The sequence below is a fragment of the Corvus kubaryi genome, unplaced genomic scaffold, assembly GCF_017639235.1.
Source record: "Corvus kubaryi isolate FWS band 111438036 unplaced genomic scaffold, C.kubaryi_AGA036_p1.0 124, whole genome shotgun sequence".
In the NCBI taxonomy this organism is placed as follows: Eukaryota; Metazoa; Chordata; class Aves; order Passeriformes; family Corvidae; genus Corvus; species Corvus kubaryi.
Window position 1 is genome coordinate 4,026,293 of NW_024580659.1, and position 24,728 is coordinate 4,051,020.

At 36.6% G+C, this 24,728-nt stretch overlaps 1 protein-coding gene across 6 annotated transcripts in view; it reads left to right on the top strand.

Annotated features, from left to right (window-relative positions):
- The window catches only part of CACNA2D3 (calcium voltage-gated channel auxiliary subunit alpha2delta 3), a 395,280-nt gene that overhangs the window by 296,418 nt on the left and 74,134 nt on the right, over positions 1–24,728 (top strand). For all 6 annotated transcript variants that reach the window (XR_006014815.1, XM_042020563.1, XM_042020540.1 and 3 more), the window contains 10 exons: positions 3,037–3,120; positions 8,176–8,247; positions 8,477–8,538; positions 10,389–10,456; positions 12,193–12,238; positions 12,391–12,488; positions 13,321–13,414; positions 15,011–15,106; positions 16,258–16,379; positions 16,950–17,030. Coding sequence is in view for 5 of the 6 variants with exons in the window: in XM_042020563.1 (XP_041876497.1) it covers positions 3,037–3,120; positions 8,176–8,247; positions 8,477–8,538; positions 10,389–10,456; positions 12,193–12,238; positions 12,391–12,488; positions 13,321–13,414; positions 15,011–15,106; positions 16,258–16,379; positions 16,950–17,030 (823 nt within the window). In the remaining variant the exon portion in view is untranslated. The remainder of the gene's footprint in view (positions 1–3,036; positions 3,121–8,175; positions 8,248–8,476; positions 8,539–10,388; positions 10,457–12,192; positions 12,239–12,390; positions 12,489–13,320; positions 13,415–15,010; positions 15,107–16,257; positions 16,380–16,949; positions 17,031–24,728) is intronic.

The window sequence follows — 24,728 nt, forward strand, 5'->3', positions numbered from 1 at the left end:
TAAATCAGAGTAATTTGGAAGAATTCCTAGTTTCTATCTTTCCCAATGGGTCCTTAATGATTTTTTTTCAATGCTTTATAGTAATCTCGCAGATGGGTTTGGCTTCAGGCTTCAATCAGTATTTTATACTTTACCCAGGAGCCTCAGAGATAAAAGGTTAGATTAGGTTTGCTACCAGGGAAGAAGATATAGATGAATGCAATTTTTAAAACCTGGGGCATTGCTTCAATGTCCAGGAATAACTTTTACTATGAAACTAATTAAGCAATAAAACTAGAAAGAAGCTAGAGAAGAATGGGCATTTCAAGATTACATTTATGAAGTATTTTGTATCTGATCTGCTTGCATTGATGTTTGATGCCCTGGTTACATAAGCATAATGTAAATTTACTGCTTGGAATAAGGTGATATCTTCATGAAGATTATGTACAAATAAGTTTTGTATCCTACCCTTCCTGCAGGTTGGTTTTGTTTTGTCTGCTGTCCTTTTCTGAACTATATCAATCTGTTCTTATTGAATTACTGTGCAGGCAGTTAAACAGTAGCCCCTAAAGTGTAATTGCTGAATAAGGGGTCAGACATCTCAATACCTTGTAAGTTCCTGTCCTAAATGCATTTAAGTGCATTTGCAGCTCCTTTGAATCCTTATAGAGCCTAACTCTTGCTTGACCATTATGAATTTTTATGACATGAATGCTTCTGATTCTTTTCTGCAGAACTTTGGATTTTTATCCAGCCCTTCATTTGTTTGCTTTTGGTTTTTGCTCCCTGAGTGCAAGGTGTGGAATCCATATGATTAAAGTAAACCCTATAATCAGTATGATGCAAATGGTTTGCCTTGGGTTTGAAGCCTACTTCTGTCAGACACACAAGATCAACTTTTCTTGGCCTAAGCAAGGATTTGCACGTCTGAGAATGCAGTATAGCCCAGAAGCTCTTCAACATCTGTGAGGGAGGATGTAATTAAACATTGGAATCAGTACAGGAGCTGTTTGCTCTGCTCAAATGATGCCAGCTAATGTCTTTGCAACACTGTTCAGCTCTCAGTATTTCAGAGCTTGACTGTAACCATTTCTGTACTAGAATGACTGCATCAGATCAAAGATTTATTTCGTTAATTGGTGCAGCCACAGAGAATAGATGTAGTTATTCCCTGTAAAGATTAAAGATAATATTGATATAGCTGCAGCCATAATGAAAGGCTTGCAAAACACAGCTACAGAAATCAAGCCCTGGTAATGAATGGGATGTTATCCTCTCATATGTTCTTGTGAGATTTAATTATATTGGCTGCAATTTTTGTGCTTCAGTATTTGGGTATAGTTATGTCTCTGGCTGTCAGGGCTGACAGGTAGCAAGAATTAATTGTAGAACTGAGCTGCCAGAATTCAAAGTCCAGTGTATAGGCATGTACTGAAAGCAGAAGTTCTTTACATCTCCCTACCCATCTGTTGAATAGTTGTAGGTGAGAAGTAGACAACCTTCTTAAAAGAATAGTGGATTTTAGCAGAGGGCAAGAAAACACATGAAACACTTTTCAGTAGCATCTGCATCGCTTCTCAAAACTTACACCAACAGAGTTTCTGGGATTTTTTTTATTCAAAAGAATGAGAATTGACTCGGGATTTTATCCCACAGAATTTCCTAAAGGAACTGTCTGTAAGAAAAATTGGAGTATCCAATTTTTTCTGAGTAAAAATTAAAGAAGCTCAGTGAAGCCAATGCTAGGAGAAATTTTACAGTGCTACCAGTATCTCAGAATCTCTTTGTGTTTATGATGCTATACTCAATATTTTTAAAGGTTTTCTGTTCAGGAAGATTTATGTTGTTCCTATTTTTAAGTATTGTGGTTTACAAAAGCAACTGTGGGATTTATATGAGAATTTTTAATTCAGGGAGGGAAAAGTCAGGATGGGAACAACCTTCTTAATGCTCAGACAGCAAGGTTTTCCCTTGGTCTTTCTGTACTCTGCAGAACATGATTGAAAGTGCCCACGCCACTGGTTGTGGTGATGAATTGCTTGTCTCAAACACTGACAGGTTTGGTTTATGGTGTAGGTGGTCCTGGCCTGAGGAATGAGAATCAACCATATCTATATTGCTTTGCAGGTACAGTTTGTCTCCTTCTCTGATGCTGCTGAGGAGTCACAAAAGCAATCTGGGGATATTTCACAGCATCCCAATATCTCCTGTCATACTTCATAAAAAGACTTGTGGTTTCTCTTGATAAAAGACCAGATTTCACCTTATGCTAATCCTCTCCCAATTTTAATTTTTTTTCAAATGTAGTTTCCTAATTTTACTTAACTGCTCAGGATCTTTCTTCACAGGTCTTCCTAAATACTTTTTTCTTCCCCAGAGCCAGGTTTGTGTGGTTACACTAATAGGCTGATTTTGAATGTTCAGCAGAGGGCAGAATTTCCCACGTTATAAACACCTCGGTGTCAAATTAATTTGTCACAAGAATGTTTATTTTAAATGTGCGATTTACAGCGTAACAGTGAGTAGTGATAAAATCCCCTACATTATCATTAGTAGTATGTTACTTTCCCCCTTGTAGATAAAATGAGGTATCAGCAAATGTTAACACCATACTTCCCAAAGACTTGCATCTTATCTTGTTTGAAGTGAAATGGGTAAACATTTTGTTGATAAGATTACAGTAAATATAACTTCCTGTACAGCTGAAAGAGCCAGTTGGAGCTATTTAACATAAACTGCAAGATCCAAGGTCTCATGTATTTTCCATATGAGAAGAAGAAGTTACAACAGCTGAGTTTGACCTCCCTGTGTGTCCATCAAGAAAAGCTCTGCATCATGGCAAGAGGTCATGCAAATAATCATGTGATGTAGGTTTTTAGTTCACAGGGAACACTGATGCAGCAGTATGGTGCGCTTTGTGTGAATTAAGCTACTTACAGCTGAGTGTATTGTTTACCGTCAGCATGCATTCAGAAACTTTTTAAATATTCTGATGCAAAAATTGTTGTGCAAATAAAACAGGATGTGCTAAATATTTCACCTTTTTTATACCAGTATGAAGAGGGGAAGAAACGAAGAAAGCCCAACTACAGTAGTGTGGATCTTTCTGAGGTTGAGTGGGAAGACAGAGATGATGTGGTAAGTGATGTGTTGCTTTAAAACCCTGTCAGAAGACATTGTTGCATCCCACTACTGTACCTGGAAACTGTTTAAGTAGTCATTAGAGAGACCACCTGACTGCTCTCAGGAAGGGAAGGACAATAGTCCCTTTTATTTCGTTCAGAATTTTATAACTGTTTTGTATTGCTTCTTCCGTACATATGCCTATACCACAAACACAGACTCTTTGTATTTTTGGTAAAACTCATCACCTTTGCAGTCTCCATACATCCCATTGTGTATTTGTGCTGGATAGCAAATATAGCCCTAGAAACAGGAATATAATGTCTCCTTAGAGCTGGCCCAGACAACCGCTGAAACTCAGAAATGAGTTGATCTTCTTTCCATGACATCCTTCTTTCCTTAATGGGGGGTGTTTTACTTAATGTACAAAGTCAAAAAATGAATAAACAAAATTGGATTCTTTGACCTGTGTGCAGAGCAGAGTTTGGAGTGAAACTCTAATTTCAGACACATGGGTAGCTGCAGGAGCATAAATTCTGTGTCTATCACACAATGCTTTCCATTAACCTCATTTTTCAGTACTCCATCTACCCTGTAGTTCACTCTTTATCTTACTCTTTCTTACCTTTCAGGCTTAGCCTTTTTGCAGTACTGTTTCAAAAGCTTTCCTTATGTCCATGGCTTAACCTTTGCCTGTTCTTTCTGTCACTTCCTCAATAAATCTGATTTGTTAGGCATGATTCGTTTTGTGTGAATCTGTGCTGACTGTCCCTAATTAAATCGTAACTTTCCAGGTGTTCGTCTTTCTGTCCCATAATTTAGTTTTTCCCATAAGGTCCTGCCTGCCAAAGTCACGACTAGCATGTCTGTATTTTTCATAGATGTCTCCTCGATCCCTTCTCAAATATCAGTCCTGTGTTAGCTTCTCTCAAGTCCCTCTACCTCTGCTTTTCCAGAGAGGTTTGAATACATCCACTGAAGGTTCCCATATTTACTTTGTCATGTCCTTCCGAAATCTGGGATGGATCACGTACAGCAGCCCCTGGAGTCTTGTCAGTCTTCAGATGTCCTAATTTCTTGATCCCTGTTCTGACATAAGTCTATATTTTCTTTCTCCCTTACAAAATATATATCTTGCATTCCTCTCTCTCTCCACCCCCTTTGTGAATAGTGAAACAGTTCATCTACGTTTTAAGCAACGTCTGTTTCACCAGGTGATAGATTGTCCTCAGCCTCTCCTCAGAGGCCATTTCACTTCCTAGGTTGAAATTTTCTGTTGGAGTGCACACACGAACTTTTTCAACGTTTTTATAGCTTTGTGTCATTTTCCGTGCACACACTATTTAAGGTTTCCTCATACGATTTTCATATATTGTAGCAGCTTTCTGCAGTCTTGGCAATCTCATTGGCCTCATGTTTTATACCCTGCTTTTCCTCTTCTCTTTGATCAGTGTTACTCAACCAGTTTCTCTACTAATGACCTTTTAAAATTTCCTCTTTCCTTTCAAATGTTATTGCTGTGCTTACACACAGATTTTAAACCTTCATGATTTTTCTTCTTGTTATTTCTCTTTGGTTTGTCTTCTTTTTTTCTTTATATTTCTTCCATTATTTCTTCTGTTTGGTTTTCACATTTTTAATCCCTCGTTTTTAATCTTATATCTTAGTAGAAGTTAATCTTATAACTTAGTAGAAGTTCAGTGGTTTAGATAATGGAATATTGAGCTATCTTGGTGACATTGAAAATCAAGTTTTATTTGTAGTTGAGATCCTATCTGAGTACACATGAAAGTCCAGATTCAGCTCTCTCTAAGTACTGCCTTTGACTGACACCCTTAAGCTGCGTCACTTTTTCTGAAAATTTCTAACAAAAATTGAGTTTTGTCTGTCTTAAGGGTGCAAAATTTTTATTTCACATTTTGATGAAAATATATGCATACATTACATCTGAATCTTTTCCTTTCACCTATAAAATACATTTCTTAAAAATGAATTTTTAATTGTAAAACAGAAACAAGTTACATGTGGCTCTGCTTCACCCAAGGCCTTGGATTTGATGTTCTTGATTTTTTCCAAGCTTGGGTAGTAAAGCATTGTTTATTCAACTGCAGAGCAAAAGAATTAATGTATTCATATAGCTGCTTTTAATAACATAGACTACTACTGGTATATTTTTCTCCCATGAAACACTTATGTAGAAGCTGATTAAGACATTTTCTTACTTTTTGCCACATTAATTTAATGGTTACATAGTTTTCCAAGAATATAGAATGATCTCATACTACAGCAGTGAAACTGAGTTGCTAGGAATTGATTGAAAGATATTTTGTTGAAGGAGCAATAATGCTTATTACTCTGAGAAGTGAAGACATAGGTTTTCTCCAGTGATCCAATAAGGAAAAGGTGGCCACACTAAGGTTAGAATTTTTTTCACCATGAAATATTGTTGTCATAAATATATCAGCTCGTTTTCCAGGTTAACAATACCTGCTATCTTGCTGTTAAGACACTTTATTAGAAACAGAAATTTCAGCATGAGCTTGTTAAGTTAGCAGTGTCTTCCAGCAAAGTTTGCAAATACACAGTACCAAAGAGGAGAAGTTTCAATTTGGACAGAAACCTTTTTCTCATTAACTTACTTAAAATGGTTCTATTATAATTTCTAGCTGAATGAAATATTTTTTTCCCAAATAAAGAAAGACCATGAATGAAGGTTTTGGGGCTTCAAGCCAACTGAGGCAGTACCTATTTTATGCATTTGAGGAGGGAGAGGAAACTACAGAAGAGCTGAGAAACCGGATTACAAAGCCAAGAAATGCAATCACAGCAAGCAGGAAAAAAAAAAAAAAAAAGACTAAAACTCTAAATCCTACATGCAGACTTGATCTTAAACACTACTGAGAATTTGGAGATCCTTTTAGTAAATCTATGACTTGCCTGAGGCTTGTGGGAGGAATGGGTCTTAGACAACTGCAGGCACCAATAGGAGAAAAATGAAAACCATGTTAAAGATAAATGGAACTGTTCTGTAAATGTTAGAAAGTAGATGGTTAATTAAGACCAGCTCTCCAAGTCCAAAACCACAAAACTTAAAATAGGAAACTATTTCCAGAATTGCCTATTATGTATTGTTAAAAAAAAAAATCTACAGTAAAATATATGGTTTATTTTATATATGCCTCCAGCTAAAAATTATTCTTTTACACTCATTGACAGAAGAGTAAGACTGTTAATTCAAATCTAGATGCCCTAGAATTAAATTTAAAGGGCTGCAAAGTTTGCAGTTTTTGATAGGTCAACCATGATCAACTTGTTTGTGAGATATTTCACTGGCAAGTTTGGTCATTCTCTTTTCCCTCCATACTAACTCAGGAAGCCTGCAGAGTGCACTGATATGTCTTGTCTTCACAAATTCTCATTAAACCTCGGCTGAATTGCTCAATCTGGCATGAGGCACTGTAGAACAGGAGATGCTTATTCAGCAAGAACACGATGTTCAAAATTGTGTTCAGATAGATAAGCAATAGAAGAGGCATAAAAATCTCATTTTGTCAATATTTTCCAGCATTTTAAATGCTGCATTGATTAGTAATAGTGCAATTTTCAAATTGTAATAAGGATTACAGCTTCAAAAGATCTATAGGTGCTTTTTCCCATAACAAGTAAAATAACTCACCTCTTCCATTAGTAAATCTAAGAGTGTTCAAATGAAATATTTCCATTTATGGATGGTGTAACTGTTAAACAGCAACCTTTTTATTTCTTCCCTGAAGTCCTGAACTGATAGGTAGACAAAGTCAAAATCCTAAGGCTGAGGATTTCTCAAAAAACATATCTTGTCTTTCTTCAGTTTCAGCCCAGAGACCCTGACCTCAGACCAGTTGTGCTGGGGTGGCCTGTCCTCATCCCTGGGGACACTGCTGGTCATTTTGGCTTACAGACCCGGGAGATGGTTGTGGGGTTTGTTACTCCTTTTTGTCATCATGGCACGTTCACCTAAGAGAGAGGCTGTGTGTCCTTTGGGAGGAAGACTCTTCTTTCCTAGGGAGCAACAAGGTGTGCTAGGGGAAGAGTTTTTAGGGATGATGGGCCAGGGACTTTGCAGCTCCCAGGTTTGGGAGTGTGTACCTCATGCAGAGAAAAAAGTGTTTGTGGTGATCTAAAAAGTAACAGATTTAACTTGCAGAGAAGCAGGTAAATCATTATGCATAAACCCTTTTCCATTTGTTTTCTGTTTTCCCTAGCTTCCCTGAATTTTTTGCTTATAAAGCAATGAAATATGTTTTTGAAGGGGATTTAAAATGTCTTTTGGACGACTCTGAGAGGGAGAGGTCCAGGCCAATTGTTAAAGTTGTGACTGACCTAGGGCTTGCACTACAGCACTAAAGTTTATTACCTTGCAAAGGGTGCCTGGACACCAATGGGCAACCAGAGGGAATTGCAGAGCACTCTAGCTGTGTGTTTCCACTGAATTATGTTACTGATCAAATATCATTTGGGCTGTCATTCTGGTTTTTGTGGGCTAATGTTAATTTTTGATGCAGTTAGGATGAAGTTTCTGGTGCTTGTTAAGGATGCAGTCCAATGTAGGTTCTTAAACAGAATAAATAGTGTAAGATAAGTGGGGTTTTCTCCTTTTTTTTTTTTCTTTCTTATTATCTGTGTCATAGTTGATGTATTTAAACACTGGGCCCTGGTCTAACCAGCTAAATCCAGCTGGGAGGCTAGTTCTTGCCTTCCCATGCAGGAACTGCGGAATAGTAGTCAGTTACACTGTTCATCCCAAATAAAATCCAGATTACTACACATAAAACTATTTTACTATGAAGGATGCTGAGAGCTCCTATCTTATGTACCTTAGCTTAAAATTGTATGGCAGGAGCCTTGGCCTATACAGAAACTAATAAAATCTGTGAGTGAGTTCCTCAGTTTGTAGTAAAACTATGGAAAACGAAGAAATTAAGAAAATTGAGTACTACTTAGGCTAAATGAGTGTACTGGAGAGCTCAGAGATAAAAGGATTACAGAAAATGCAAATAAAGGAATTGACACACATTTCCTTCATTTCAGCTCCGAAATGCAATGGTGAACCGGAAAACAGGAAAATTCTCCATGGAAGTGAAGAAGACAGTGGACAAAGGGGTACAATGTCTAAAATATTATTCCAACTAAATTTAAAGCAAACAGATAATTTTTAAAATTATTTTTAAGGTTGCTATAAATATGGTTCCCTGCAGTATATATTTTTTCGCTCACTGGATGTAAACATTGCTTCTAATTTTGTCAGTGACTGACCACTTGATTTTTTTATACATTTCTTATAGCAAACTAACTTCTTCCCCTCTCCCTTTCTGACTTGTTCTGAATCTAGAAGCGGGTACTGGTGATGACAAATGACTACTATTACACAGACATCAAGGGTACTCCATTCAGGTAGAGCCGGCCATAATAAATGGATGTTTCATCTGACTCATTGGATTTGTGCTTATACAGAGCTTGTGAACTCATTAAAAGCTCATCAGCAAAAGCTGACAGTGAAATATCCCTGGACAATGCTGGAAACTGCAAGGAATAGGAGCCTACCAGCATTCCTTTCAGCTTTTCCAGGGATGGAAAGTTTGTGCAAGCTCACACAGGCAAACTCACAGTGTTTGTCATGGCTTACGTTTCATTGAAAAAATATTCAGTTGAGGTTTACATTGAACGAAAGGCTTTCGCAGGTACTTGGAGAGCTATAAATACTATAATCCATTTAAGTAACTGCATCTTGAGCCCCATTTTATTTTTTTTTTCCCCACAACAAGAATGTAATGTAAAATGAGATAGTATTTCACTTCCAATTTGAGGTTTGGATGTTTTCTTTCTCTGAACTACCTTCAGTGTATTTGTATAACTAAAACCAAGTAAGTCGGCAATTTTGGCATGCATATGAGGAGTAAAAAAAAAGAAAGGAAAAGAAAAACGGGTAGTCACTTTAAAAATGCTCATATTTGAACTAGAAATAACCCACTAACTGTACCTTGCACTTAAGGTAGGAGTTTGGCAGTTGTGATACTCAACTGAAATTTTCTTCAATGGAACAGTTTCACATAACCTGAGCTACATTACCCCACAGAGAAATTATAAGCACATTTCTCTGACCTCTAATGCATGTTAAAATTTACTCATGGGTGGTATTACTCAGTGGGTTTTTTGCTTGGTTTATATTTTGTGGAGTTTTTTGTGGTTGCTGTTTGTTTTTCTTGTTTGTTTGTTTATTTGTTTTTCTTTGGCACTGACACTCTTGCACTATTAAGAAAACAGAAATGGGGCCACATACATGCCTGTAGCGCCAGTTATGGTGCTAAGGACAGAAATATAGTTAGGAAAACAGTTCTGGTTTTTCCAACATGTTATGTATCTAGTTTTGGGTTGTTGTACAGGTTTAGGACAACTGCAGGGGCACCACTTATTAAAAGATACAATGTAGTGTCAAAGATGTTTAGTGTTCAGCCCTTTCCCAGACTGAGCTGTTCATTGCAGCTTGTGTGCTCTTGGATTTGTTGCCTCTACGTGTCCTTCAAGTATCAGCCCATGCATTTGCAGTCTTGCTGATTGCCAGCAGATTCCTAGCCCAGGATAATCCCCTTCAATGAATGAGTGAATGCCACAAGGTATTCCACGTTTTTGTTCAATAGCAAGAGGCATGGGATCCCCCAGCCTCTTCATTAAACTTGGATGTTTTAAATGGTAGACTGAAAACCAGACCAAAACACAGCATATAACTGTTGAGAATTTATGAAACTGAAGTCAATACAAAAGAGCTATACTAACTAAAAGTATGAAACACAGAAAAAATTTGTCCAGGAGGAGACACATTTGAAATTCTTCTCAGTAGCTTCATCAATTCCCACATTTCTGTAGTTTCTCAACAGCTTAGTCTGATTTACAAAAAATACCTCCTTCATTGTAAGGCCATGAACATGTTCAAGGCTCAGCTGAAGAAACCTCATGCTGGGTGAACAGCAGTGAGCTAAGAGGGGCTCATTTATTAGTTTGCCAGGGAATAATGGTTTACTGCACCTCTAAGCACACATAAATACAGCCAATTGTTGCAGGCACATCAGAACTGAGACATCATTGAAGCAACTAATTGAACAATAAATATAATTGGTGAGGGTTTGGAAACAAACAGTTTTAAGTTAATCATAGTACACGAGCTGGAAACGTTCAAAATGAAAATAGCTCTGAATGTCTGCTGTTTGTCTCACAGATTTCAAGGTCTGCTTTATTTCTCTGCACAGTTTAGGTGTGGCTCTCTCTAGAGGACATGGAAAATACTTCTTCAGAGGGAACGTAACTGTAGAAGAAGGTAAGGTACCTACCTTCTCATGTGGTTTACACAGTAGTTTTATTGTTGATTTGGTAGTTCCTAAAGCTTGCACATTAGTCTGCAGATTCCATAAGGGAATTAGATTTTTCTTTTTTTCTTTTTTCTTTAAAGATCTTTTGCTTCACAGGATTTTAAGCATACTCAGACTGTTTGTGAATCTTCTTTAAATGGAATCATCTTCCATCCTCCTCTCTCAATGTTCCAGAGAAAAACTCATGGCCAATGTTAATAATTTGTGGTGTTTTCTGAATGAAGTAACAACTAACACAGTAATGGCTATTGGTTTTGTTCACAGACTATACATTGTGAAATCTTTCACAGCACAACTGTTTTGTACATTATCTACAAGGATTTACATGTTTATAATAGCAGTAGAGGTACCCAGGGAATGACCTGTTCTTTGGTTTTGCTTAAATCCCCAACTAAATGAATGGAGGAGTCAGCTGTGTGTGGTGATAAAATTGTTCAGCAAGAAAGTTTCTGAAGATGAAGGAAGTGTGGAGGCATTTCAGCAGGTTGAAGGGAGGGTTGAAAATTTTAGAAGCTGCTGAACAAAAGCTGTTTCAGTAGAGGAAAGCTTTCAGATTTTATGCTGAAGTCTCTATTTCTGGTTCTTCTTCTTGTTTTGTCAGTGATGTTAAGACAGTTAATTTGTTCAGGGCTTTGTTCCTTGGCTGTATTTTGGGGCATGAATATGTTCTTGTACTCAGGAGAGGTATAAAAAGAAGTTCATTGAGGTTCAAGTACCTGCACAGCAAGTACAAAAAGGGCACAGCATGAGGCTTGGAGCTACTCATTCCCTAGACTGTTCCAAACATACCTCTCACTGATGTTCTTTAATCCAGCCACACATCTCAGCCAGTCTGAGTCCCAGATGCAGCCCCAGAAATGTTAACATAACCATAACTAACTGTTCCTTCTCTCCCACTCTTACCTTCACTGATTCTCTCTCACTTCACCTCACTGTCCTCCCCAGGGACCACAGTTCTAATTCCTGTTTTGGCTTCCCTGCCTGCCTTAGTCACTGTTGCTCTGTCCTTGTTCGTTGTGTACTCTGGGGGGTTAAACCCAGATGCCTGCTGAACCCTATTTGCTTATTGTCTATTGATAAATGTTTTAAGAGTTTTTAAAATTGCCAAAGTACATTTTTATTGTGCTATATAACTAATGATATAGTTCTTATTTACAGGCATTTGTGTGACCTGTTAGTACAAAAAACCTTTTCTGAATGATCCCATAAATTGCTGTTTGTGTTCATGGGCTGTGTGCTTAGGTTTTGAGGGAATTGTTCTTAATGATTTTTTTCTTTATTAGAGAAGGAGAACAACTCCCATGAAATGAAAAGTGTGTATTTTAGCATACAGAACTTTACTGGCCAAAGAGAATGAGGGAATATGAACAGGAGTCTGTTCCCATTTTGCATTTGTCTTTGCTCAAATTTTCTTCTAAACTTTAAATATATTATGTGAATAACTCATATAAGTTAAACATATCAGCACAAAAATTTTTTTCTTACCTTTTCAGTTTTAGATCTGATTAAACTAGTTTTGCTAGTCTGTTAGACCCTAAAGTGTATTTAAACATAGTTTACTGTGATTTATTTCGTTATGGTAATAATGCACTTTCCAAGAAGGGTTTATGTTATGGAGTGTATGCAAATAACCATCTGTTACCCAGACTTCTCCCTAAGTAACCCATTATTATTCCTGTTACAGGTTTACATGATTTAGAACACCCTGATGTATCTTTAGCAGATGAATGGTAAGCCTTAAATAAAGCATGAAATTAGTGTCTATTACCCTTCTCGGTTTCATATTGTTTGTGCTTGCAGAGCCCAATCCTTTATGTTCAAAGACAAAGAGAGATCATGCTTGTACAGATAACTTTTTATTGTTTTGACAACGTGTTCACAGGTCCTATTGCAACACTGACTTACACCCTGAGCACCGGCAGATGACTCAGCTAGAAGCAATTAAACGCTACCTCACAGGAAAAGAGCCCCTGCTCCAATGCAAGTATTTTGTTAGACATGGATCTGCAGCCCAGCTAAAAACTGTCATACTTAACCTTCTACAAAATGCAAAGCTACTCAATTTAACCAGCGAGGATTTGAGATAGGATTGCTTAGCTGATGTTGCTTTGCAATTTCAATTGGTTTTGAGCTTTTTCCAGGGTATCAATAAAGATATTATTATTTATTAGTATTAATTATGCATCATTAGTAGTAGCAGTATTAATTATGATACAAATTTCCGACTTTTACAGTAAACTATGTGCCTGTACCAAACATTCAAGTTTCTGTTCAGATAATGTAGCTGTACTATGCAAAATTATCACTCCGTGAGGTTTTATAAAGTGAACAGGACTGATCTGAATCAATCCTCGGATCACACTTCTAAAGAATTTACCAGATATTTCATGGGTATTTTAGGGAGGATGTGTAGGCAATTAGCATTTCTGAACTGCAAAGCAGAATAAAAAATTCAGATAGGTGCATATTCTGTATGTTTGCAGAAATGCAGAGCTTTTTGTGAGTGTTACTAGATGTACTTGTAACCTTATGGCACATGCAGACATGAGCATTAGATAGTATATTCATGAATGAGTTACATGAAGTGCAGGATCATTGTTTGATTTTTAATCTAGAATTGTTGCCAATGCAATGAAATTGTGGTGGAAAAACTGCATTGTGGTAAAATTCCATGTAATATAACATAGTAAACACTTCATAGTGCAAAATGTTTGAAAGCACATCACAGGTAAAATATAGCAAAATGTAAGAAAAGCCTGCTGTTTGATCTTTATACGCCCATACATTTACTGCTTTTATTGTATTGTAATAGGTGATAAAGAATTGATCCAGGAAGTTTTGTTTGATGCAGTTGTGAGTGCACCAATTGAAGCCTATTGGACCAGTCTAGCATTGAATAAATCAGAGTAAGTGATCTTTGTGTCCATCATTATGTATCAGTCATGGGTGTATTTTTAATAGTTACATTAAGGAATTGGTGGAATGTTTAACAAATCCTGATATACATAAAAATATTATACTATCTCTTTGATGCTAAATACCACCAAGTTTGAGTTCAATCTGAAGTGTTTATCTTGCATTGTATGTCATGAGGATTAGCTGAAAGGTTACCCAATTTCCACAGTAAAACCAGTGACATTGTACACTAACTGCAACTTACAGTTCTGTGTATTTTTAACAAAGGGTACTTGAAAAATTTAATGCAAAATTTACCAAAATTATGGATGCAATTGGTATTTTGCCTCAGAATAAGTTAAATATAGAAAAACTTGCACTGATAAATAATTTCTTTAATCCTCGATTTGTTTATTTTCCAGAACTACCTGGGATCTAGGTTTCTGTTAGGGAGAATCAGGACATTAGCCAGTCCTTTTCAGAGTTTATATATACTTTACTAATTTATGCTATGATGTACTAACATGTTAAGTAACAAGTTTTTATCCATGTTATACAGGTGTTAATCTTTGCAGTTTGCATGAAATACTGTGGTTGAAAGGCAATTCTGGACATTATCCTGTTTAGATTTTGCTAAATTTCAACCATTTTATAAAAGATGAACGAAAAAATACGTTGCTGTACTGCATGTACTCATATTGAATGAATAAAAGCAACATGATAAGATCTGGTTCATCAAAGAGTTATCCAGCCTTCTCTGAGAAGATAATGATAAGGATTTGTTGCATGCTAACATACTGTGGACATCGAGAGGTGTAAGGTGTCTTTGAATCCTCCTACACAATGAAATAACAGATCCAGTAAACACAAGGACAGCTGTGGAATGATGCCAGTGGGAGACTTTTGATGCCCTTTCAGATTCTGACTTTGCTTCATTCTGTCTCGTTAATGTGAAACAATAAAATGGCTCTTATCCCTGGCTTTGTGGTAATGGGACTGAAGTTCTTGCAGTCACATAAGAATTAATTTTAAAATAGTTTGGTACTGGTAACAGTGAAGCAGCAGAGTTCTGTCTGAGATATCTGGCACGTTTTTTTCTCGAGTTCTAAAGGCTAAAGCCTGTCCTAAGTTTGACTCTCAGCTGCCTGTTTTAAATATGTTTGCTTACCTGAGCAATAGTCACACCTATGACTTGAAGCAAAAATATACCACAGAAATATTGCACGGACTGGGAGCAAGATCTGGAATTCCTGCCCATCTCAGAATCACTGTGTGTCAGTGGTTATTAAATAGTTTGTATATAACTATGCCACACCTCTTTATTCTATGGCTTCTATGTAAACTCTCCCTAAAAATCCTGCAAAATTTATTGTGTTTGGCTTTTTAGGGATTCTCATTCTAAACAGCATTTTTACATTGCATACTATTCAAAACCCAGATGACTATAACTTAAAAAACAACATTTAAGAGTAAATCAATAAATAAGGAAACTATGCTCTCAATAATCTCTCAAAAACCTCTACCCTTGTGCTTTCTGTGACAGCGATGCAGCTTTATCTGTTTACTGTCTAAAGCATTATCTTTGCTTGTGTTCTGCACTGTTTCAGAAACTCTGACAAGGGAGTGGAAGTTGCCTTCCTTGGGACACGCACTGGACTCTCTCGTATCAACCTGTTTGTGGGCCCAGAGCAGCTGACAAACCAGTAAGTAACAAACTGTGCCTGGCAGCCAGATAAGAAAAGAGAGAAAGAGTTGTTTGTTTTTATGCAGTCCATCTACTGTTTCTTCACACAGAACCAGTTAGAAAGATTTCCTAGGATTCCTTAAATTCTTTCCTTGACTGGAACTTTTGGAACAATGAACTATTTTACACCTGTAGCCCATAAATTTGCTTTCCCTGCACAGACACTCCCAGCCTCACATCTCTCTTCTTCAGAGCAGAATTATGGATATGCTACACCTTTTACTACACCACCTGAAAACAAATACCTGTAGGCTTTTTCAGGGATTTTGCATCATTGTTGTGGAAAATATTTTTGGTGTTTAAAGAAAGCCAAGTGACAGAATTGGACTGGGTGAAAGAGCAACCAGGAGACCCCATCATATAAGAGTTTCCCATTTTCCTTGCAGAACATGTAGTCTAGTGGAGGTATTATGCGTGTAGAAGAGCATCCGTGTTTGATTTTTTTATGATAAACTAAGTTTATTGCATGAAAACCTCTATGGTGCTTATCTGAGGACAAATATTTTTGCACAAGTAGGTGACATCAACAGCACTACAGTTTGTTATCCAGACAGAAAACCAGAACAATAGTGTGGACACTGTATTTGCTCTTGGCATAAATTTTCCTCTGTCAACATTCCCTGATATTACTAAGGAATAAAGAATTTAGTTGTCCACTACTACCCCCTACACAGTATTTTGAACTTAGGCTGTAAAATTACCCTTTTTTTCACTACTCAAGAGTGAATGCCAGTGGCAACAGACTACCAAATCTCCAGTGCCTTTTCCACCTTGTGCAGCTCACAGTTCTTATATTGTGCTGAAAGAAAAAGGCTTTTTAGACTAAGCATTTTTATTTGTACACATCAATAAAAACAATTTTAGTGGTACTTAGAGGTACTGGGTTTTAGTACTTTTAATGTCTTTCACAACAAAAGTTATTGTGTGTCACAAACAATTATTAGTGACTCGATTTAACTCTTTTGTTGAACAAACGGTATTAGAAAAATTGTCCCAAACCATTTTCTTTGTAAAAGGCTGCATTTTGTTTTGTCTTGTCTTTCAAAGCTAGAAACGATAGTGTGCCATACAACAAAAAACAATTGTTTTCTTTCTCTCTCTTTTCTCAAGAGATTTCCTGACAGCTGAAGATAAGGAGAACATTTTTAATGCTGACCATTTTCCACTCTGGTACAGAAGAGCTGCTGAACAAATACCTGGGAGCTTTGTCTATTCAATCCCATTCAGCACAGGTCTATAATTTTGTCATTCCCTAAATTCTGAGCCATGCATGGTGCTGAAAGGATTCCAAGTGTGCCAGTATGGAGTAAACTTTGTAGCTAATCTCAAATATTGATCTGAAATAGGCGTTGAAATTTGCAGCTATTTCACTGGTCCTTTGACCAGGTGTGTCTTTTATGGGGCTGCAAGTAAAACCCCAAGATGTGGTGTAACACTTTTCATTTAATATTTGCACAGGTACAACTACGTTTTAACAGATATTTTAAGCAAGGAAAGTCCAACAGAATAAATGTCCACATTATTGAGAAGCCCTACCAGCTGTCACCTTTGCTGCCTTTTAGCAGAGGAGACGAAACCTGATGACTCATTTCAGTGTTTTAAGCTTGTTTTTGGGATGCTGGGGAATTTAAAATGGCGGTGCCAGTGTGTTCTGTGCATACATAGAGATCATGATGTTCCCTGTTTTGTTTTCTGAACACTGTATCCACTTAGGCTGTTATTTAAAACCAGGGAAAAACCCTTCAATTTCCTCATTTTGCAATATATTGTTTCAATTTTTTTCCCCTTACTACACCCCACAGAAACTGCCAACAAGAGCAATGTGGTGACAGCCAGTACTGCTATTCAGCTTCTGGATGACAGGAAGTCTCCAGTGGTTGCAGGTACAATTGTTGTTGTTTATTTGTTTTGTTAATTTTTTAAAATCAGTTTTTTAAAATCTTCACTTTCTCTTTTGGGTTAGTAGGTATTTAATGTAAATATCCAATCTTTTAAGAAGAGAGAGGGAAGGATGCAGTTGCACCTATAAGATATAATTGGATGACTGTGGAGAGCATTTAATGCTTCCTCCCCCAAGAATTTGATCCTTTATTAATTGACTCTCAAACCTCTCTGTGAGCTACTGAGTTTGACTTTATGGAAATAACCATTTCCGTATGGCAATTTTGGTAGACACAATTCTATACTATCATAAATCAGATTGTATTATGACAAGGAAAAAGAAGTATAAGAAAGGACTATCTGATTTGTAAATGTTCCACCCAGGCTTCAACTTTGAAAATTCTGTGCTATAACAGGATTGTTTTATAACAGGATACAATGTGGTGATTTTTGTCTAGTTTATCACAGATGTGATTTGTTCAGAGCATAGAAATTGAACAACAAAGCTCTGCTGTCTGTCAGCCAAGAGTATAACAGTACCTGAAGACTAAAAGGTGAAGTGTGACAGAATAGAGATAAAACCCAGAGATTTAAAAACGGGAGTAATTAATTTTGAAATTATTGGATGTTCCTCACTCAAGTTCAGATGCTTATCTGACCAGTTTTTCTCTGGTTCCCAGTGGTTACTGACTCTGAAGAAGGAAAGCATTTATTATGCTAGAAACCAAGGTCTCTTATCTCAGGAAAAATTAAATATCTGCCCCACAAAGCAGGAACCACCTTATTTTTCTCATATTAAAAATACTATTAAAAATGCAATGAATATAATACTGAAAGAGCAAGAATGTGCCAGAAAAATGGGAAATCTCAAATCTGTTTCCTCAAACATAGAATAGACACTGATAAAAAAAGATTTTAGGTCAATAGGAAAGCAGCTTTCTGACTCCAATCCACAAGATACATTCATCACAAATTATTGAACTCTTCTATATAACATGCCAGGAAATCCTAATTTTGACTTCATACTCCTGTTAAAGCATAAAATAACATTTATAAACTAATGTAAATGCAGACACCTGCAAATTGCTGAATATGTAATTTAATTTTCACTACGATGAAGAAGTGTCATGTTATTTCTAGAATGCTCTGTTGTTTGGAGTTAGCAAAAGGTTCATCACACAGTTTTCCATCATCTCTAAAATGCATAGGGTTAATAGACATCCTTATATTTATTCTTTTCTCACCAGTATTTGCAATTTTTTTTTTACTTTGAGAAGGTATGACACATAATTACTTCCAATACACTTTCAAAAAGCTTTGGGTTTTTTTGGTTTTTAGTAATTGTAAAAGAGAAAAGCAGGTGTTGCTTCCCTTCCCCCAATAATTCTGTTTAGTACTGAACACTTGAAATTGCTTGGATCCCATATTTTCTATCTAAAATAAACACAGGCTCTTGAAAGTTTTTAATGCCAAAGCACATAGAAGATTTCCATGGTATCTGTAAAAGCGTTATGCCATGAAATATAAGAGCAGTGTAACTACTTCTGAAGCATATCGGTGGTTTTTTATTTCTATTTCTGTAAACTTTAAAAATGTTGTGATAGATATTTTGTTTACTGTATGAAACACTTTAAAGGGTTTTTTTCTTTTGAAGTATCACTCACCCAGCTACAGCCACTCAGAGACAAACAAGTATATGCACTGTTCTTGTTCTCCTTAAGTTTAAGATCATGAATGTGACTTGTCAGTCCTATTTTCTCTCAGAACACTTTCAAGAAAGCACCCAGCATCTAGTTCAATTTTTAGGTTTTGTTATAAGGCTGACAATATTCTGTGTTAAGCAAAATGGATTTGGAGGCAGAAACTGGAGCAGTGATAAATGGGAGAAGTTTGAAGTTTTTATTAGCCAGACTTAGGAGACTAAAGTAAGATTATGGGTAACGTTTTCAAATACCTCCACTGGAGTTCAAATTTGGCCAAAACATCTCATTTTAATTTGTGTGAAGTAAGTATTCCTTATCCCCATTTGGTCTGAGTAGATTACAGAAAGCAGCAGGACGGGATACACATTTCATGTTAAATCACTCTTTTCCCTAGAGGGATTTGACTGAAAACTAAGCTGTGCCAGAATGTTGTTTATTTCAGATCACTACAAGAGTTTAAATCTGGCACAAAGAAACTAGAACATTGTTATAAAATGTTATTCCTGCCCACAAGAGGGGAAAAAAGGAACAAAACCAACTCTTACTGCAAAATCCGTAGACTGGGTTTGATTTTGTTTTGGGGTTGGTTTTTTTGTTGTTTTTTTGTATGTAGTCAGATTTTTTTGTTTGTTGTTGGGGTTTTTGGGTTTCTTGTTTAGAAACCCATCACTTATAACAGATGTCATATAAAAGTCTAAGGCTTATTGAAAATAGCAAAGACTCAACTGTATAAAATAGGCAAAAAATCCTGAAGCCAGTAATTCTGCAGACTCTTACTACAGAATAATTCAGTGTGGCTGCTGTTTCACCATCTGTACCTACTAATACCAGTTCCCTGTCAAAATTCTTGGCAAAAAGCCCCTGTAATTTGTTTCTAAAACCTCTCCTGCTTCTTGCAATTGAGATTGTGATTTTTTGCTTGGTGGGTTTTTTTTTTACTTGAATAAATGCAAATTTCTATAGAAGGTGTGTAGATAAATCTTTAATATAAGTGTAGTATTATCATATTTATTATTGTTTATACAGCATTCAGTTTAGTTGCAGGAGGGAAGTGACAGTAGTACTGCATCAGGATTTCCAGGATTGCCCAGGGATTATAGTAAGCACGAGATGTCACTGAGATGATTTGTTACTGAATCAGTCTCATGTTTATTGAAGGGTGAGACAGAAGAGTCATTACAAACAGCGTCTCTGATATCAAAGGCAGTAGTTACAGTAACAGAAGCAGTAGGCCGGTGTACTAGTTTGAAAACAAACCAGTGGGAGGCACCAAGTCAGAATAACAATTTAATGGGGAAATTAAAGAAAAGGAAAAAAAACTGAAAGAAAACACTGGTTCAAACTGACAGAGTCAAGATACAACCTGACTCCCTATTAGGCAGGGTGGTGGCTGCAGTCCTCTGAAGTGGTGCTCCCGTAGAAAGGGCCTGCTCTTCCTCAGAAGGTCCAGTGGTGGCTGTGTAGCTCCTGTCCTCTGGAAATCCAGTGGAAAGGGTTGTCTCTAGTGTTCAGAGTCTCAGATTATATCCACGATGGGATGCTTGGTTCCTCCCTCTGGGTGGAGCATCTCACAATGGGGTAATGAGTCATGAGGCCAAGTGTTGATTAGGCTCATTAACAGAAGATAGTCCGGAGGGAGTTATCTCTGAGTCATGTGGCAGGACAATGATGGGCCATTAACAGAAAGATAGTCTGGGGGGAGGAGGCAAGGAAACACTGCCCCACCTGATATCAGCAGCTCCTGAGGATGGTAATAGAATACACTGCAACCCAGGAGAACCGGGCAGCTCCAGCAGGTACAGATGCCAGGTAGCAGCAACTCAGAGAGGTAGCAACAGCTTGCTGGAGAAGCGGCAGCCTGCCTCACTATGTGTCTACAAGGCTTTTTATAACTTTTTGAGCCAATAAGCAAATGCCAAAAAGCTTGCTACACATTTGTACCAATCACCACTGAATAATTTTGCCGCAATGTGTGCTTTCTTATCCAGTAAACACATTGCTATTATAGCCTATTGCACAAGCTTATACTAATACATCTTAACTTTCTAGGAAACTTTACTATAAAACCCAGTATTAAACTCAAAACTCTTTGCTCTTTTATTTATCACTATTATTTCTTGTATAAAGTATGTTTTTACTACATTTCTACTCTTATAAGGCCTATTTATTTCAAAACTACAAAACTGCGTTCACCAAGACTGCAAATCGAAATATGTATCCATTTCTATCTACTCAAGCACAATGTCCTTTATGTATTCTGTCAGCACCTGTGGGCTCTCTGTGAGAGAGCTCCCTGCAGCTTCATTTCCCACAGTACTGCAGGCAGGGCTTTCTTTAGATTTGAACACATTTATGTTCAAAATTACCTTAGCTGCGTGTTTTCTGTGACCGTGTCTTCTAAATCAAGTTTACATTGAAATGATGAGCATCTTCAAACTGCCCCTGTTACAAAGTGGAGTAAAAGATGGAGTTTTTTTCTTCTCAACAAGATCTAAAAATAGGAGAATGATCCCCCACCCCAGTCTTGAAATTTAGTGAGATTCCTGGAATATGAGTATTCCTCTGGGTGACAAAGATGAAGCTAATATAGGATATCCAAATTTAGATAGTGATCTAGCTATTAAAATTGAGGAAAGTTAAGATGGAACAGTCTCTTACAATGCTCATGTGAAGGGCAGTACATTTCTGCTAAATGTTGGTAGAATTCAGCATTCCAGTCTTGTATTCTTTGAGTTAAATTATTTCAGGTCCTTTATTTGGATGTCGATTTTCAAGCAGCAAACATATGGGCATCTGGATAAGGGCAGGATAGGATTTCTATGTGCTATGTACATGTTTATTTCCATTTTTTGGCAAGAGATGATGGTTTCATCAGTATGATTTTGTCAAAAAAATTATTAAAGGTACCGCTCACCTAGACAGTTCTGAACAAGATATGGGGATGGAAGCAAGCAAACAAGAGCCATCATGGAGCAAAGCAGGGTCTAAAAACTGAAAACTTGCTCTCTCTTGAGATTTTGAGAGTGTTGACAAAATATGTGAACACTCATGAAGGCAATTCCGTGTAGGGACATTTTAGTTCAAAAGCTGCAGTACAATATAGGACCTTAAAAACTCCTCTTGTTGAAAGAGACCATTGCAGTTCACAGAAAACATGAAAATTAGCCCCTTGGTATGCTTAATTAAAGATAACAGAACCGACATAATCTTCTTAGGGAAAAAAAATAGTAAAGAATGCTGAAGAAAATGTCTGATGAAAATTGCCCTGTCTTCTTAAGTTTTCTTCGTTGAACAAGCAGAACCTGGGTTTCAGGCCTCATTGGAAAAGTCCATAGCAGGGGTTAGTAAAAAGCTCTGGACACTGAGTCGGAGGAATGAAGGATTAAATCATACACTGGCAAAGTATTTAGTCTCACAGTCATTGGAAATTTAGAATTTGAAGGAGATGAGGAGAAATGGTCCATTTTTTTTTTCAATACAAGGCTGCTTAAAAAAGCTGAAATTATGTACAATTTTCCTTAATCCTTCTTTGCCTCTTTTTTTGTGCAGACTAGTCAAGTACATGAATTGTAGAGGCTGGAATTGATCTCTTAAGATCATCTAGTCCAATCCTACTGGAGTAGATCTTGAGAGAATCTGCACTAGAGCTGACTACCCAGAACTGTGTCCAGTCAGATCTTAAATGCTTCCCAAGTGGAGAGGCCATGTCCTCTCTGGGTGTGTTATATTAGATGTAAATAGATATAAAAATCAGGTGGGGTTTTTTACTGTTTCCACCAATTGTTGAAAATGTAGAATTGCAAAAAAGTTTTGTTTCTGTGGTACTTAAGTACAAGGAAGGAATATCTAAGAAGTATTCTCTGCCATTTTTTTTTTTTAATATGGTCAGTTTTGTGTTGGACTTCCTATTTATCAAAGTTGAAATTCGAAAATAGAAAACACTAAATGAGCCCTCCTTGCACATGCTCTTCTGTGGCCTGTCAAATCAAATCAAGTAATAGCTTAATTTGTTTGTTTTAAAAAGATAAAAATCTTTACCAGTACATCAGACCTGTAGTTTCTGAAAACAAGCATGTCCTCAATGCTTTATGTCAGCATAACTGGAACAGTAGAGTAAGAGAAGCTCACTGTAGCTAAATTATTGAGAAACGAAAGTACTCCTATTCTGTGAAGATGAAGGCATGTTTACAGTCATTTTCTATCAAAGAAGGATGATTGTCTGGCATGTGCATTCAAGTGTTGCCATAGCTCTGTGAATCTACCCTGACTCAGTCTTTCTGCTTAAGCTGCACTAATTTATATATATATATATTTAACTATGCATATAGTTAAACATATATATATAGCTAAATATAAACTGAAATATATTTAAAATATAATAAGCAATCTTTTATATCCAGGTGTAGGAGGTGTTACTGAAACTGAAGCAAAGGCAGTCCTCTTCTGTTCACTGACAGTGGGATTTTAAATGTTCTTACCAAAAATACTCATTATGCAAACAAGAACACTATGTTTTATTCTCCCAAAGAAATTTTTCCAAGTAGTGCCATGATCCAGTATTTAACTTGTCCAGTATTTAACTTTTCAAACTTGATCCTTTATTTTTATAACCAGCCCATCTACAAATTCAAGGATTTTTTCTCCAAACCCTGGTTAAAGAGATATTTTTTACAAGTTACCTCATCCATCATTTTCTTTGTTCTCCCTTTTATATAACTTTAGAACCCAACTTTAGTATAACAATACTCTCACTTATTTCATGTTAAATATTCCTAGCCAGGATGCTAAAAGGCCTCAGATAATTTGAATGACACAGCTTTAAGGTTCAGCATCTCCTTCTAGTTTTGTATCCATAAGCTAAGCTAAGGAATAGTAAGGACTCAATCACTGATTTGTTAAAAATGGCACACAATTTTGAATGCCTCTATTCTGGCCAGAGGAAAGTGGCCCTGATGATCCTGCTGTTTGATATTCAAACTGTGCCTTGAAATTAGGAAAGATCCAAAATCTCATATCACTTTTGAAATACAAATCAGTCATATTGAGGTTGGTCACACTTCAGGTTTTCATTCTTCCTGTTTAGATCAAACTCTACAGAACAACAATTTAAAAGGAAAATTTGTGAATATATCAGTTTTCAAGTAAGTGAGACTTCTGCTGAGCTAGGCTCTAAGGAAGATGCTTTTAAAATTTCATGGAGGGAAATGTGCACCTTGTAGCTGAAAATATGTACCTTTATGACACAAAAATTATGGTTTTCACCCATTTTCCCTTTTTTTTGGTGTGTTAATGTTTGTATAAATGTGACCTCAACATTTCATCCAGGGTTTTCTTTAGATGAATTTAAATGGGGTTTGCATGCACATCTCTTTTTTAACAAAGAGGCTGTCAATTACTTAATCAAAAGTAATTTGAACTATTGGTATTTCTAGAAGTGGCACATACTGTAAAAGTTTTACAAATACTGAAATCTGCTGATGTTACAGTCATGCATAGAGCAAATACATCTTCTCTATACTTCTTGGACTTTTTTTTTTCCCATTTTTTCTCACAGGTATTGCTTTCATATTATTATTTTTGTTAAGAACATTCAGGCAAATGTCAATGCCATATACTGTCCTTAAAATTTATGATGCCATCTGTAAAATTGCAATTTAATATGAAGGCCTAAGGGAAAATGAATATGGCCTCATGATGACACACCAACCAAATTTTTGAGGGATTCTAAAACAGATGTTTTCCTTGTCAGGCAAGAGAGTGATTTACCTAATCTTTACTCCCCATTATTAGCCACAGAATATTATATTCAACAGTAGCATTTAGCAAATCCCTCAAAATGTTTTTCATGCTTTGGTAGAAAATGACAGCTTTATGTTTTTCCAGAGTTTCTTGTTTACTTGGAATATTGTTTTTGTGTTCATAAATCTAATATTGGTATACAGACTAATGTTTTCATCTTTAGAAAAACTGAGATGTGTATTTGTAGAGTCTAACACT